Here is a 13516-nt window from a genome sequence, read left to right as displayed (position 1 = left end):
ACCGAGCCAGCGCATTCGTGGTGTATCCAGTTGTGGCTGCACAAGCGGTGTTACGGAGCATGATTGTCTGCTGCAAGTCTGTGCGCTGCTGTGAGTGCTCTCTACGATATCACATGGTAAAATCACAGAACGACGCTGACTACGTAGAGCACGACGTTCCATGCATTATACAAATATAAACCGCCGTTCCGATTGATAAGAACCTCAGACAGTCGTGTTTCCAGTTATTATTTGAAGCATGGACACAGTTTTTGTTTCATTATGTTTCTTCGAATTACCAGCAGAAACAATATGTTCTTCGACAGCGGATTTTCTGTCTTGGAGGAGTGGAGGATGGAGCTGGTGTTGATGCGCTTCTGAATAGTGCGTGTCGTGCCCTATGTTCGATTTACAGCACACTCACGGAATCTTACAAACACCGACCTTGCGCAGCCCACAGTTGTCCTTGACTGATCCCAGAAACTGTGAGATTTTTGATGAAGGACGAAAGATCACTTTGACCTTATGTTTTCTTAGTACACTGTCTGTTTTCGCATAAATGTGTCCAATACAACGCAAGTAGGCTGTCTTTGCAAAACCCTGCCTGAGTGAGAATGTGTAATCTAACTGGAGAATACTCAGTATTGTAGAACACTCAGTATAATGTCGTTTATTGAAACTAAACTACACTTCTCGAACAATCACTATATACACACAAAACAAATAACTTGTAGACGACCATTCATCAAGAGCGTCGGTGAGGTCTGTCGGAGTTGGTCCTAGCTCGGTGAGGAACTGGCTGTACTGCTGCTGCGCTGGCCTTATAAAGCCGGCGGAGGCTGGCGGAGTACTCCACTTTCCCTGTATCTGTGAGGCGACCTCTGCAGAAAAAGGTTCGCATTTGTCTCTAGCAAGTTCTGTTTGTTTTGAAGAATTGTTTTCCTCTTGGTTGCGCCGGCAAGTGCTTGTGTATATTATATGGTACACAGGGGTGTCTTGAGTGTAGTCTGCCTGGCAGGGGCCGTCTGTGGCAGACGTAACGCTAACTGAATTTGAAATTAATCATGAAAGGGGCACACGTTTGAGATCCAGTGCTGAATTTTATGTATGGTACGCAACGGAATTACTAGCACTTTAATTTATTGACCCTAGCATTGAATCTGAAGGTGCGGAATTGACATAGTTATCATTTAAAGGAAAAGATTGTCATAATAAACGCAACGTTTAAGTAAGACTACAGTTCATTTTAAAAGACATGTGAAAAATAATCCAACAAAACACAATTAAATTATGTGGACAAAAACTTTACCAAAGGTACATTACTATGAGAACTGCAAACTAATGCTCTGAGGTGGCAAAGTTACTGAGAAGGGATGGAGCTGCATAAAATCTCGGATCTAATTCTGTCAAATAAGTACAGTGACCTGTCTATGACGATCATAATGACTGTTTGTCTGAAACCAACACCCAGTAATCTGAAAGACCTGAGGAAACACCGGCAAATATTGAACTACAACTGACTTAACATCTGAGGTCATCAGTCCCCTAGAACTTAGAACTACTTAAACCTAACTAACCTAAGGACAGCACACACATCCATGCCCGAGGCAGGATTCGAACCTGCGACCGAAGCGGTCGCGCGGTTCCAGACTGAAGCGCCTAGAACCGTTCGGCCACACCGGCCGGCCGTTGAACTACAATACCCACGCTTGCCATAATACAGCGGATCTGTAAGCAATGCCAACCATAATCAACAGTTCTGTAAGCAATGTCAACCATAATCTTCAGATCTGTAAGCAATGCCAACCATAATCTTCAATGTACTGTGAAAAGAGTGGCGACACAGTGACTCAGTGACTTAAGAATGCAGCCGCAACTTAACCTCTCCGTCACTTCTGCCCCAGAACTCCTCCAACTTTCACGTCTCTTCTCCCTCGTGACCGACTATCTGCATCTCTATGTTTTTCCAGTCTCCTTCTAGAGGCTTGCTTCTGTCTTCCTGACAAAAAAATGCGACCACTAATTCTCTTAAAAGTTGCTACCGCCCGTCAATGGTGTAAATGTTTCTTTGACAACATTTCACACCCATACACGGCGAAAAGTCAACAAGCCAATGAATCGAATTTCATCCCCTCCCTTCTAAAATGCTTCCCACGGAGTGTTACATCCTCTCGACATCGCTACTAACACTCAAATCGGTATTCATTCTGCCATCAGGTAGCTTTGCATTATACTGAGTGATCAAAAAGTCAGTATAAATATGAAAATTGAATAAATCACGGTATAATGTAGATAGAGAGGTACAAATTGACACACATGCTTGGAATGACATGGGGTTTTATTAGAACAAAAAAAATACAAAAGTTCACAAAATGTCCGACAGATGGCGCTTCATCTGATCAGAATAGCAACAATTAGCATAAAAAAGTAAGACAAAGCAAAGATGATGTTCTTTACAGGAAATGCTCAATATGTTCACCATCATTCCTCAACAATAGCTGTAGTCGAGGAATAATGTTGTGAACAGCACTGTAAAGCATGTCCGGATTTATGGTGAGGCATTGGCGTCGGATGTTGTGTTTCAGCATCCTTCGAGATGTCGGTCGATCACGATACACTTGCGACTTTAGGTAACCCCAAAGCCAATAATCGTACGGACTAGGGACCTGGGAGGCCAGGCATGACGAAAGTGGCGGCTGAGCACACGAACATCACCAAACGACGCGCGCAAGAGATCTTTCACGCGTGTAGAAATTTTTTTAGTTCTAATAAAACCCCATGTTATTCCAAGCAAGTGTGTCAATTTTTACCTCTCTATCTATATTATTCCGTGGTTTATTAAGTTTTCAAATTTGTACTGACTTTTTGATCACCCGGTAGTTCCCACGAAATGTGAAAAAGCTTGCTACAGGGCTAGTAGCCGACTCTGCTCCATCGTCCATCCACTAATAGGTCACTGCCGTTTCGTTAAGTTTTTTTTCTGTCCACATATATCAGTTAAAAGCTCAGAGCGCCTACCTCACGTCGACAGAGTTCCGTCTTCATCCTATAGAAGGACAATGGGCTGTCCACCTGCTCTCCGAGTGCCCGGCAAGGAGGCAGGCGCCCTGCCTGCTCCCTCTGTTTCTGCGAAACCCGGTGTGTCCCCTGGTCCTCTGTGGCTCGTTCTGCCAGGCTTCGCAATGAGTCGCCTAAGCCATATTCACGGTAGCCTACTCCTCACTTCCAAAGTTAGCCCATAAAGCAAATGAATTCTCCCAGAACCATTTTAAACTACAAGAAGTCTCAGTTGTGCGACTGGATTCGTGATTTCCTGTCAGGAAGGTCGCAGTTCGTAGTAATAGACGGCAAAACATCGAGTACAACTGAAGTGATATCAGGTGTTCCCCAGGGAAGCGTCCTGGGACCTCTGCTGTTCCTGATCTATATAAATGACCTGGGTGACAATCTGAGCAGTTCTCTTAGGTTGTTCGCAGATGATGCTGTAATTTACCGTCTAGTAAGGTCATCCGAAGACCAGTGTCAGTTGCAAAGCGATTCAGAAAAGATTGCTGTATGGTGTGACAGGTGGCAATTGACGCTAAATAACGAAAAGTGTGAGGTGATCAACATGAGTTCCAAAAGAAATCCGTTGGAATTCGATTACTCGATAAATAGTACAATTCTCAAGGCTGTCAATTCAACTAAGTACGTGGGTGTTAAAATTACGAACAACTTAAGTTGGAAAGACCACATAGATAACATTATGGGGAAGGCGAACCAAAGGTTGCGTTTCATTGGCAGGACACTTAGAAGATGCAACAAGTCCACTAAAGAGACAGCTTACACTACACTCGTTCGTCCTCTGTTAGAATATTGCTGCGCGGTGTGGGATCCTTACCAGGTGGGATTGACGGAGGACATCGAAAGGGTGCAAAAAAGGGCAGCTCGTTTGGTATTATCACGTAATAGGGGAGAGAGTGTGGCAGATATGATACGCGAATTGGGATGGAAGTCATTACAGCAAAGACGTTTTTCGTCGCGGCGAGATCTATTTACGAAATTTTCTCTGCCGAATGCGAAAATATTTTGTTGAGCCCAACCTACATAGGTAGGAATGATCATCAAAATAAAATAAGAGAAATCAGAGCTCGAACAGAAAGGTTTAGGTGTTCGTTTTTCCCGCGCGCTGTTCGGGAGTGGAATGGTAGGGAGATAGTATGATTGTGGTTCGATGAACCCTCTGCCAAGCACTTAAATGTGAATTGCAGAGTAGTCATGTAGATGTAGATGTAGAAGCTAAGAAGAGAAAGTTGAATCAGCTCATACAATCACTGTGACTTCATTACACCCTTGGAATTAATTCAGCTCCTCCCCATTTGTATAATTAAAAGTGAACAAGAATGAAAAGTGGCTAGTTGAAGAGCTTGCCAAGTTATTTCATCGTGAAGACCTCAGTCTCTTCCTTGTGCTGTTTGTATGTTTGTAGCGCTCTCTGTATCTGCTCAGATGAATATGCATTTTCCGGGAACACAGTCTGGAGTTGCTCCAGTTCTCCTTTCAGGTTATCGGCATCTGAGATGGTATGGGCTTGGTTAATCAAGGTCTTCAGAAAGCCCATTGCCACCGTCTGGCACAAACAGCGCCCGTTCTGGAGATCTTGATTCAGTGAGTCCATACCATTCCAAACGTCAACAAGCAGTATTTTTAGACCTCTAAGCTGGATTCCTAGAAAACGGATATTCATCTCAACAGATACAGAGCCTATAAAAGTACAAACGGCACAACACGGAAGAGGATGAAGCGTTTAAGACAACAACCTACTTGCGGTATTCTGGAGGTGTTTTCGCAAAAATAGGTCGAGTGCTAAGAAAGCATAGGGTTAAAGTGAGCTTTCGTCCATCATCGAAAATCTCAGCGCTTCTGTGATCAGTCACAGACAATGTAGAGCTGTGCAAGGAGGGTTCCCGTGTGAGTGCTGCTAATCGTATACAGAGCAAACGACGCGTACTATTCAGAAGTGCATCGCGGATTACCAACTGCGTATTCCCCTCAACCAAGTCTTCTGGCTATTGCAGGACACGCTATTTGTACTAGTCATTCGATTAAACGCAAAAAAAAGGGTTCAAATTGCTCTGAGCACTATGGGACTTAACATCTGTGGTCATTAGTCCCCTAGAACTTAGAACTACTTAAACCTAACTAACCTAAGGACAACACACACATCCATGCCGGCGGCAGGATTCGAACCTGCGACCGTAGCGGTCATGCGGTTTCAGACTGAAGCGCCTAGAACCGCACGGCCACACCGGCCGGCAATTAAACCCAAAGAAACAAAAACTGTGGCCCATACTTCAAATAACAATCAATCGGAATGGTTGTTTCTAGTTAGATAATTCATGCAATTCTGCTATTTTTTTTTAAAAAAAAAAGACTTTGAGCTCTACGCAACCGGCGTCATTTTTAGAATTGACCATATGAAGACGATCGATATTATACACTCCTGGAAATTGAAATAAGAACACCGTGAATTCATTGTCCCAGGAAGGGGAAACTTTATTGACACATTCCTGGGGTCAGATACATCACATGATCACACTGACAGAACCACAGGCACATAGACACAGGCAACAGAGCATGCACAATGTCGGCACTAGTACAGTGTATATCCACCTTTCGCAGCAATGCAGGCTGCAATTCTCCCATGGAGACGATCGTAGAGATGCTGGATGTAGTCCTGTGGAACGGCTTGCCATGCCATTTCCACCTGGCGCCTCAGTTGGACCAGCGTTCGTGCTGGACGTGCAGACCGCGTGAGACGACGCTTCATCCAGTCCCAAACATGCTCAATGGGGGACAGATCCGGAGATCTTGCTGGCCAGGGTAGTTGACTTACATCTTCTAGAGCACGTTGGGTGGCACGGGATACATGCGGACGTGCATTGTCCTGTTGGAACAGCAAGTTCCCTTGCCGGTCTAGGAATGGTAGAACGATGGGTTCGATGACGGTTTGGATGTACCGTGCACTATTCAGTGTCCTCTCGACGATCACCAGTGGTGTACGGCCAGTGTAGGAGATCGCTCCCCACACCATGATGCCGGGTGTTGGCCCTGTGTGCCTCGGTCGTATGCAGTCCTGATTGTGGCGCTCACCTGCACGGCGCCAAACACGCATACGACCATCATTGGCACCAAGGCAGAAGCGACTCTCATCGCTGAAGACGACACGTCTCCATTCGTCCCTCCATTCACGCCTGTCGCGACACCACTGGAGGCGGGCTGCACGATGTTGGGGCGTGAGCGGAAGACGGCCTAACGGTGTGCGGGACCGTAGCCCAGCTTCATGGAGACGGTTGCGAATGGTCCTCGCCGATACCCCAGGAGCAACAGTGTCCCTAATTTGCTGTGAAGTGGCGGTGCGGTCCCCTACGGCACTGCGTAGGATCCTACGGTCTTGGCGTGCATCCGTGCGTCGCTGCGGTCCGGTCCCAGGTCGACGGGCACGTGCACCTTCCGCCGACCACTGGCGACAACATCGATGTACTGTGGAGACCTCACGCCCCACGTGTTGAGCAATTCGGCGGTACGTCCACCCGGCCTCCCGCATGCCCACTATACGCACTCGCTCAAAGTCCGTCAACTGCACATACGGTTCACGTCCACGCTGTCGCGGCATGCTACCAATGTTAAAGACTGCGATGGAGCTCCGTATGCCACGGCAAACTGGCTGACACTGACGGCGGCGGTGCACAAATGCTGCGCAGCTAGCGCCATTCGACGGCCAACACCGCGGTTCCTGGTGTGTCCGCTGTGCCGTGCGTTTGATCATTGCTTGTACAGCCCTCTCGCAGTGTCCGGAGCAAGTATGGTGGGTCTGACACACCGGTGTCAATGTGTTCTTTTTTCCATTTCCAGGAGTGTATTATTCCACATAACACCTTCACACTGTTTTTTTCCTGCTTTTTTTCCTTTTCTAGAAAAACTTACGCCCAAGCTATGCATAGCACAATACTAACACCTCTTCCTCTTTCTGAGCTCAACATCTCACTCATTATAGAGGGATGGCTGGCTCTGAGCACTATGGGACTCAACTGCTGAGGTCATTAGTCCCCTAGAACTTAGAACTAGTTAAACCTAACTAACCTAAGGACATCACAAACATCCATGCCCGCGGCAGGATTCGAACCTGCGACCGTAGCGGTCTTGCGGTTCCAGACTGCAGCGCCTTTAACCGCACGGCCACTTCGGCCGGCTGTATAGAGGGATGCTGACTCAGTTTTTCAGGGTAGCAAATGGGAAGTTGCGAAACAGAAAATGACCCAGAGACCACCAGTGTGTGTGTGTGTGTGTGTGTGTGTAGTGACTGAAGTGTTATGAAACAATGTGTGTATAAGTTATTTGTAAAAAAAGAATTGTATACCAGTGCCGGCCGCGGTGGTCTAGCGGTTCTAGGCGCTCAGTCCGGAGCCGCGCGACCGCTACGGTCGCATGTTCGAATCCTGCCCTAGGCATGGGTGTGTGTGATGTCCTTAGGTTAGTTAGGTTTAAGTAGTTCTAAGTTCTAGGGGCCTAATGACCACAGATGTTAAGTCCCATAGTGCTCAGAGCCATTTTTTTTTTTTTTTGTATACCAGGAGTAAATCTAATGATTGTCTCTAACTAGTCTGTAAGTGTATATGTATACGAATTAGCTTATTTTAAATTGGTCTCAACTTGTAAATACTTTGACATGTCCTATACCCTTGTTCAAATGGTTCAAATGGCTCTGAGCACTATGGGACTCAACTGCTGAGGTCATTAGTCCCCTAGAACTTAGAACTAGTTAAACCTAACTAACCTAAGGACATCACAAACATCCATGCCCGAGGCAGGATTCGAACCTGCGACCGTAGCGGTCTTGCGGTTCCAGACTGCAGCGCCTTTAACCGCACGGCCACTTAGGCCGGCTATACCCTTGTAAAAAGAGATCTACGGATGAATGAAGCCACTACTACTACACATCGAAAGGGCGCTCACAGCAGCTCACACTTACAGCAGACGTGCATGGTCTGCCGGCCGATGTGGCCGAGAGGTTCTCGGCGCTTCAGTCAGGAACCACGCTGTTGCTACGGTCGCAGGTTCGTATCCTGCCTCGGGCATGGATGTGTGTGATGCCCTTAGGTTGGTTAGGTTTACGTAGTTCTAAGTCTAGGGGACTGATGACCTCAGATGTTGAGTCCCATAGTGCTTAGACCCATTTGAACCATTTTTCGCGCATCCTCTGTAGCACCGCGTGCGCAGCTACAACGGGATACACATTTATAATAATGTCTCGAAATAGTACTGAGATGATGGCGTAACTAATGCATTTTGAGGAATGAAAGATAGATCAAGGTTCAATTTTCCATCGATGAAGAGGTCGCTAGAGACGGAACACGATCTTGGATAGGGTTTGGACCTGGAAGAAATCGGCTGTGTTATTTTCAAGCGGACAATCCTGCATTTGCTTGGATCGTAGCAGCGAAATCGTGATGCACGCTAATCAGTATGAACTCAGATTTACCGAATGGGAGTCCAGTTTCTTTTCGTTGGACCACTTCGCTCGGTAGGGGAGAGTTGTTGTACCTTTGTATACTTTTTATACTTCCATCTCTGCACAACCCTGTAATAGAGTCTAATATGTTTTCATATTCCATTTTTTAATTATGACATTCACTTTTTAAGTGCTGCAGTCTTTTTCTGAAATTACAAAATTTACTCCAAATAATTAGGATTTATTTCAGTTATGAAAATATGTTCCAAGGTACACATTATCATGTATCTAGAAACAGATATTCTATTGAAATTTAAAAACGTTTCAGTCAAGAAAAACTTGCCACTTCTGTATTTAATCGTCTGTTACATTATTACTTTCTACACAACAATAATCATCAAGTAAAATCCAATTACAAAAAAAGTATTATGAATGGGATTTGGATTGATTTGGGAGAAGAAACCAAACAGTGAGGTCATCGGTCTCGTCGGATTAGGGAAGGATGGGGAAGGAAGTCGGGCGTGCCCTGTGAAAGGAACCATCCCGGCATTTGCCTGAAACGATTTAGGGAAATCACGGAAAACCTAAATCAGGATGGCCGGACGCGGGATTGAACCGTCGTCCTCCCGAATGCGAGTCCAGTGTGCTAACCACTGCGCCACCTCGCTCGGTCAAGTATTATGAAAAACCAATTACAAGTCACATACATTTTGAAACATTAGTTGTTGGAAACTAACAGGTAATATCCGGAGTACCACAGGGAAGTGTGATAGGACCGTAGCTGTTTACAATATACCGGGTGATCAAAAAGTCAGTATAAATTTGAAAACTTAATAAACCACGGAATAATGTAGATACAGAAGTAAAAATTGACACACATGCTTGGAATGACATGGGGTTTTATTAGAATCACCCCGTATTGCTAGACGCGTGAAAGATCTCTTGCGCGAATCGTTTGGTAATGATCGTGTTCTCAGCCGCCACTTTCGTCATGCTTGGCCTCCCAGGTCCCCAGACCTCAGTCCATGCGATTATTGGCTTTGGGGTTAACTGAAGTCGCAAGTGTATCGTGATCGACCGACATCTCTAGGGATCCTGAAAGACAACATCCGACGCCAATGCCTCACCATAACTCCGGACACGCTTTACAGTGCTGTTCACAACATTATTCCTCGACTACAGCTATTGTTGAGGAATGATGGTGGACATATTGAGCATTTTCTGTAAAGAACATCATCTTTGCTTTGTCTTACTTTGTTATGCTAATTATTGCTATTCTGATCAGATGAGGGGCCATCTGTCGGACATTTTTTGAACTTTTGTATTTTTTTGATTCTGATGAAACCCCATGTCATTTCAAGCATGTGTGTCAATTTGTACCTCTCTATCTACATTATTCCATGATTTATTCAGTTTTCAAATTTATACTGACTTTTTGATCACCCGGTATATGAATGATCTAGTAGAAAGCGTCGGATGCTCTTTAAGGCTATTCGCAGATGATGCAGTTGCCTATTCCAAAGTAGCAACGCCAGAGAATAGTAAGAATTTGCAGAACGACCTGCAGAGAATTGATGAATGGTGCAGACTCTGGTAGTTGACCCTAAACGTAAATAAATGTAACATATTGCGCAAACATAGGAAAAGAAATCCACTACTGTACAGCTACACTATTGATGACAAACAGCTGGAGACACGTCTGCCGTAAAACATCCAGACGTAACTATCCAGAGCGACCTTAAGTGGAATGACCATATAAAGCATATAATGGGAAAAACAGGCAGCAGACACAGAGTCATCGGAAGAATCTTAAGGAAATGTAACTCATCCACGAAAGAGGTGTCTTATAAGGCGTTTGTTCGCCCGATTCTTGAGTATTGTTCATCTATCTGAGATCCCTATCAGGTAGGACTGATAGAGGAGATAGAGAAGTTCCAAAGAAGAGCGGCGAGTTTCGTCACGGGATTGTTTAGCTGGCGATAGAGCGTTACGGAGATGTTAAAGAACTTCCACTGGCAGACGTTACAAGAGAGGCGTTGTGCATCACGGATAGATTTACAATTGAAATTGCGGGGCAGCACCTTTCAGGAGGAGTCAGACAACATATTACTTCCCCCCACATACATCTCGCGTATTGACCACGAGGAAAAAATTCAAGAAATTAGAGCCAATACAGAGGCTTACCGACAATCATTCTTCCAACTCACTATTCGCGAGTGGAACAGGGTTGGAGGGATCAGATGTGGTACCGAAAGTACACTCTGCCACACACCATTCGGTGGCTTGCGGAGTATGATGTAGACGTAGAACACAAATTTCCATTTTTCTGACAGGTAACAATGCAGAGACACTAATGAAATTTGGTTCATTTACAAGTATCACATGTCCCGTGGTAAAATATGTTCTTCTGCTTCAAGGTACAAGATACTGTAATACCGACGTAGCGTGGCTTAACAGTCCAAATGTTATACAGTGTGGTCAGAAACGTCTGAAAGTGTGTAAGGTTGTGTTGCAGGGTAGCTTGTGCGGAGAAAAAATTGTTTAGAAAAAAATTCGATTGGTTGCGCCGATTCACAGTTAATTAACATGGAATTTAGCCAAAAATTCAAGAATCCCACGCGAGACAGCATCGCAAAACGTGTTCTTCGATTTGTGTCCTATAACCGACAGGAGAGCGATACAAAAATGGGACATAGGACGGTAGTAAAGGATCGACCCCAAGTGAAAGGCTGAGCAGCCTCGTGCGCTATCATCTACGCCATGCGAACGACTGACTGTGGCGGCCGCTTGAATCTTCGAGCGCAACGGCCCGAATAGCTAACTTCGATGCTAAATAATTCGGAAACGGCGAAACGTATCGAAGTTTTTTCTTAACAATTATTTATGAGCGCAACCTATCCTGCAACACACTTACAAGTTTTCAGACTGTTTCTGCCCACGGTGTATAACACTCTCCCCTGCCTCGTGGGGAGATAAATTCTAGATAGAGTAATCAGTTTCAATAATTAGGTGTCTTTCACAGAGTGCTTTCAATAATCACGTAAGATGTACTGAAAGCATACCTCAGAGTAACAATGTACTAAACATTTTTCTTCGTCGGAGCACTCTATGTGCATGAGGTTGCGTCTCTGTAGGCTGCATTCAGTAATTTCATTCAAAGTACCCATTGCTACAGTTGCAATTGGCTTATTGTATTTGTTTAGATTACATTCAGCAGCAAAACAATTAAGACTGGCAAAATATTACATTACGTTCATTTCCTACTAAAGATACGAAATATGAGATAAAATATAAATGACTAAAACCTTTAAGTGAATAGGATAAAGAGGGAAAGCTGTAGTACAGCTTGTACTTGTGTTTCATAGGTTAGTATTTATACTGTAATTACGTATGTATAATATCAAGGATGAGATAAGTCAGATATGTAAATGACACTTAGAATTTTATTGTTTCAGTATTCTTTGTCGCTGGAAAACCAATGTACAAAATAAAACCATCTGAGGGAAATGTTCTTGCTGAAACAGTAAAATGTATTCATGTAAGTATAATTGTATTAATTTCTTAACAGCTTTTTAATTGCCTTTGAAAATGAGAGAGAGTAATTTTACTTCGTCTCGCATGAAATACCGCTCATTACTCGGAGAAATGAAGCAACTCCCCATTTTTTTAATTTTATTTATTCCAAGACACGTTCAGTGGTTTCTTCCGCCTTCCGTTGGTGTAATACAGTTAGGCCTACATGTTAGCTGGTCGCTGTATTTCTTCATATAATTTAATCAGTAGCTGCGGAAGTCGTCACTAACTATTATCATTAATAAAAATGTAAACACGACATATTTAATTCTGGAACGTTGGAAAATATTCCGACTTAAACACCTATATGCAATGAAAATTGACAGTGGCAACTGAGACCATTACGAAGCATATTTCCAAAAAATGCAGAAGTTTATTAGATAATGTGCTATAAAAGTCATGGACCCAAGTTGTCAACAGGGCACTGTGTAAGCTGTTGGTGACTCCGTAATGGTGTAGGCCGTGTTTACATAGAATGGACTGGGACCTCTGGTCCAACTGAACAGATCACTGACTGGAAATGGCTGTATTCGGCTACTTGGAGACCACTTGCAGCCATATATGGACTTCATGTTCCCAAACAACGATGGAATGTTTATGGATGACAATGCGCCATGTTACCAGGCCACAAATGTTCGCGATTGATTTGAAGAGCATTCTGGACAATTCGAGCGAATCATTTCGCCCTTCAGATCGTCCGACTTGGGACATGATAGACAGGTCGCTCCGTGCACAAAATCCAGCAGCAACAACACTTTCGTAATTATGGACACCTATAGAGGCCGCATGGCTCGATATTTCTGCAGGAGATTTCCAACGATTTGTGGAGTTCATGTCATGTCGAGATGCTGGACTACGCCGGGCAAAAGTAGGTTCCACACAATATTAGGAGGTATCTCATCACTTTTGCCACCTCAGTGTATGCAAATTATCGCTTTTTCAATTTGATGCTACTTATTGTACCATCATCTACACTACTGGCCATTAAAATTGCTACACCACGAAGATGACGTGCTACAGACGCGAAATTTAACCGACAGGAAGAAGATGCTGTGATACGTAAATGATTAGCTTTTCAGAGCATTCACACAAGGTTGGTGCCGGTGGTGACACCTACAACGTGCTCACATGAGGAAAGTTTCCAACCGATTTGTCATACACAAACAGCAGTTGATCAGAGTTGCCTGGTGAAACGTTGTTGTGATGCCTCGTGTAAGGAGGAGAAATGCGTACCATCACGTTTCCGACTTTGATAAAGGTCGGATTGTAGCCTATCGCGATTTCGGTTTATCGTATCGCGACATTGCTGCTTGCGTTGGTCGAGATCCAATGACTGTTAGCAGAATATGGAATCGGTGGGTTCAGGAGGGTAATACAGAACCCCGTGCTGGATCCCAACGGCCTCGTATCACTAGCAGTCGAGATGACAGGCATCTTATCCGCATGGCTGTAACGGATCGTGCAGCCACGTCT

At 44.5% G+C, this 13516-nt stretch overlaps 1 protein-coding gene across 1 annotated transcript in view; it reads left to right on the top strand.

Moving 5' to 3' along the window:
- Positions 1 to 13516, top strand: part of LOC126260213 (solute carrier family 15 member 1-like) — a 212065-nt gene that overhangs the window by 142958 nt on the left and 55591 nt on the right. Inside the window, exon 8 of the mRNA XM_049957509.1 lies at positions 11926 to 12008. Coding sequence (XP_049813466.1) covers positions 11926 to 12008 — 83 coding nt within the window. The remainder of the gene's footprint in view (positions 1 to 11925; positions 12009 to 13516) is intronic.

This window comes from Schistocerca nitens, chromosome 5 (genome assembly GCF_023898315.1).
Source record: "Schistocerca nitens isolate TAMUIC-IGC-003100 chromosome 5, iqSchNite1.1, whole genome shotgun sequence".
Classification (NCBI taxonomy): domain Eukaryota; kingdom Metazoa; phylum Arthropoda; class Insecta; order Orthoptera; family Acrididae; genus Schistocerca; species Schistocerca nitens.
Note: the sequence above shows the minus strand (reverse complement) of the source record. Positions and strands in the feature narration are given on the sequence as shown.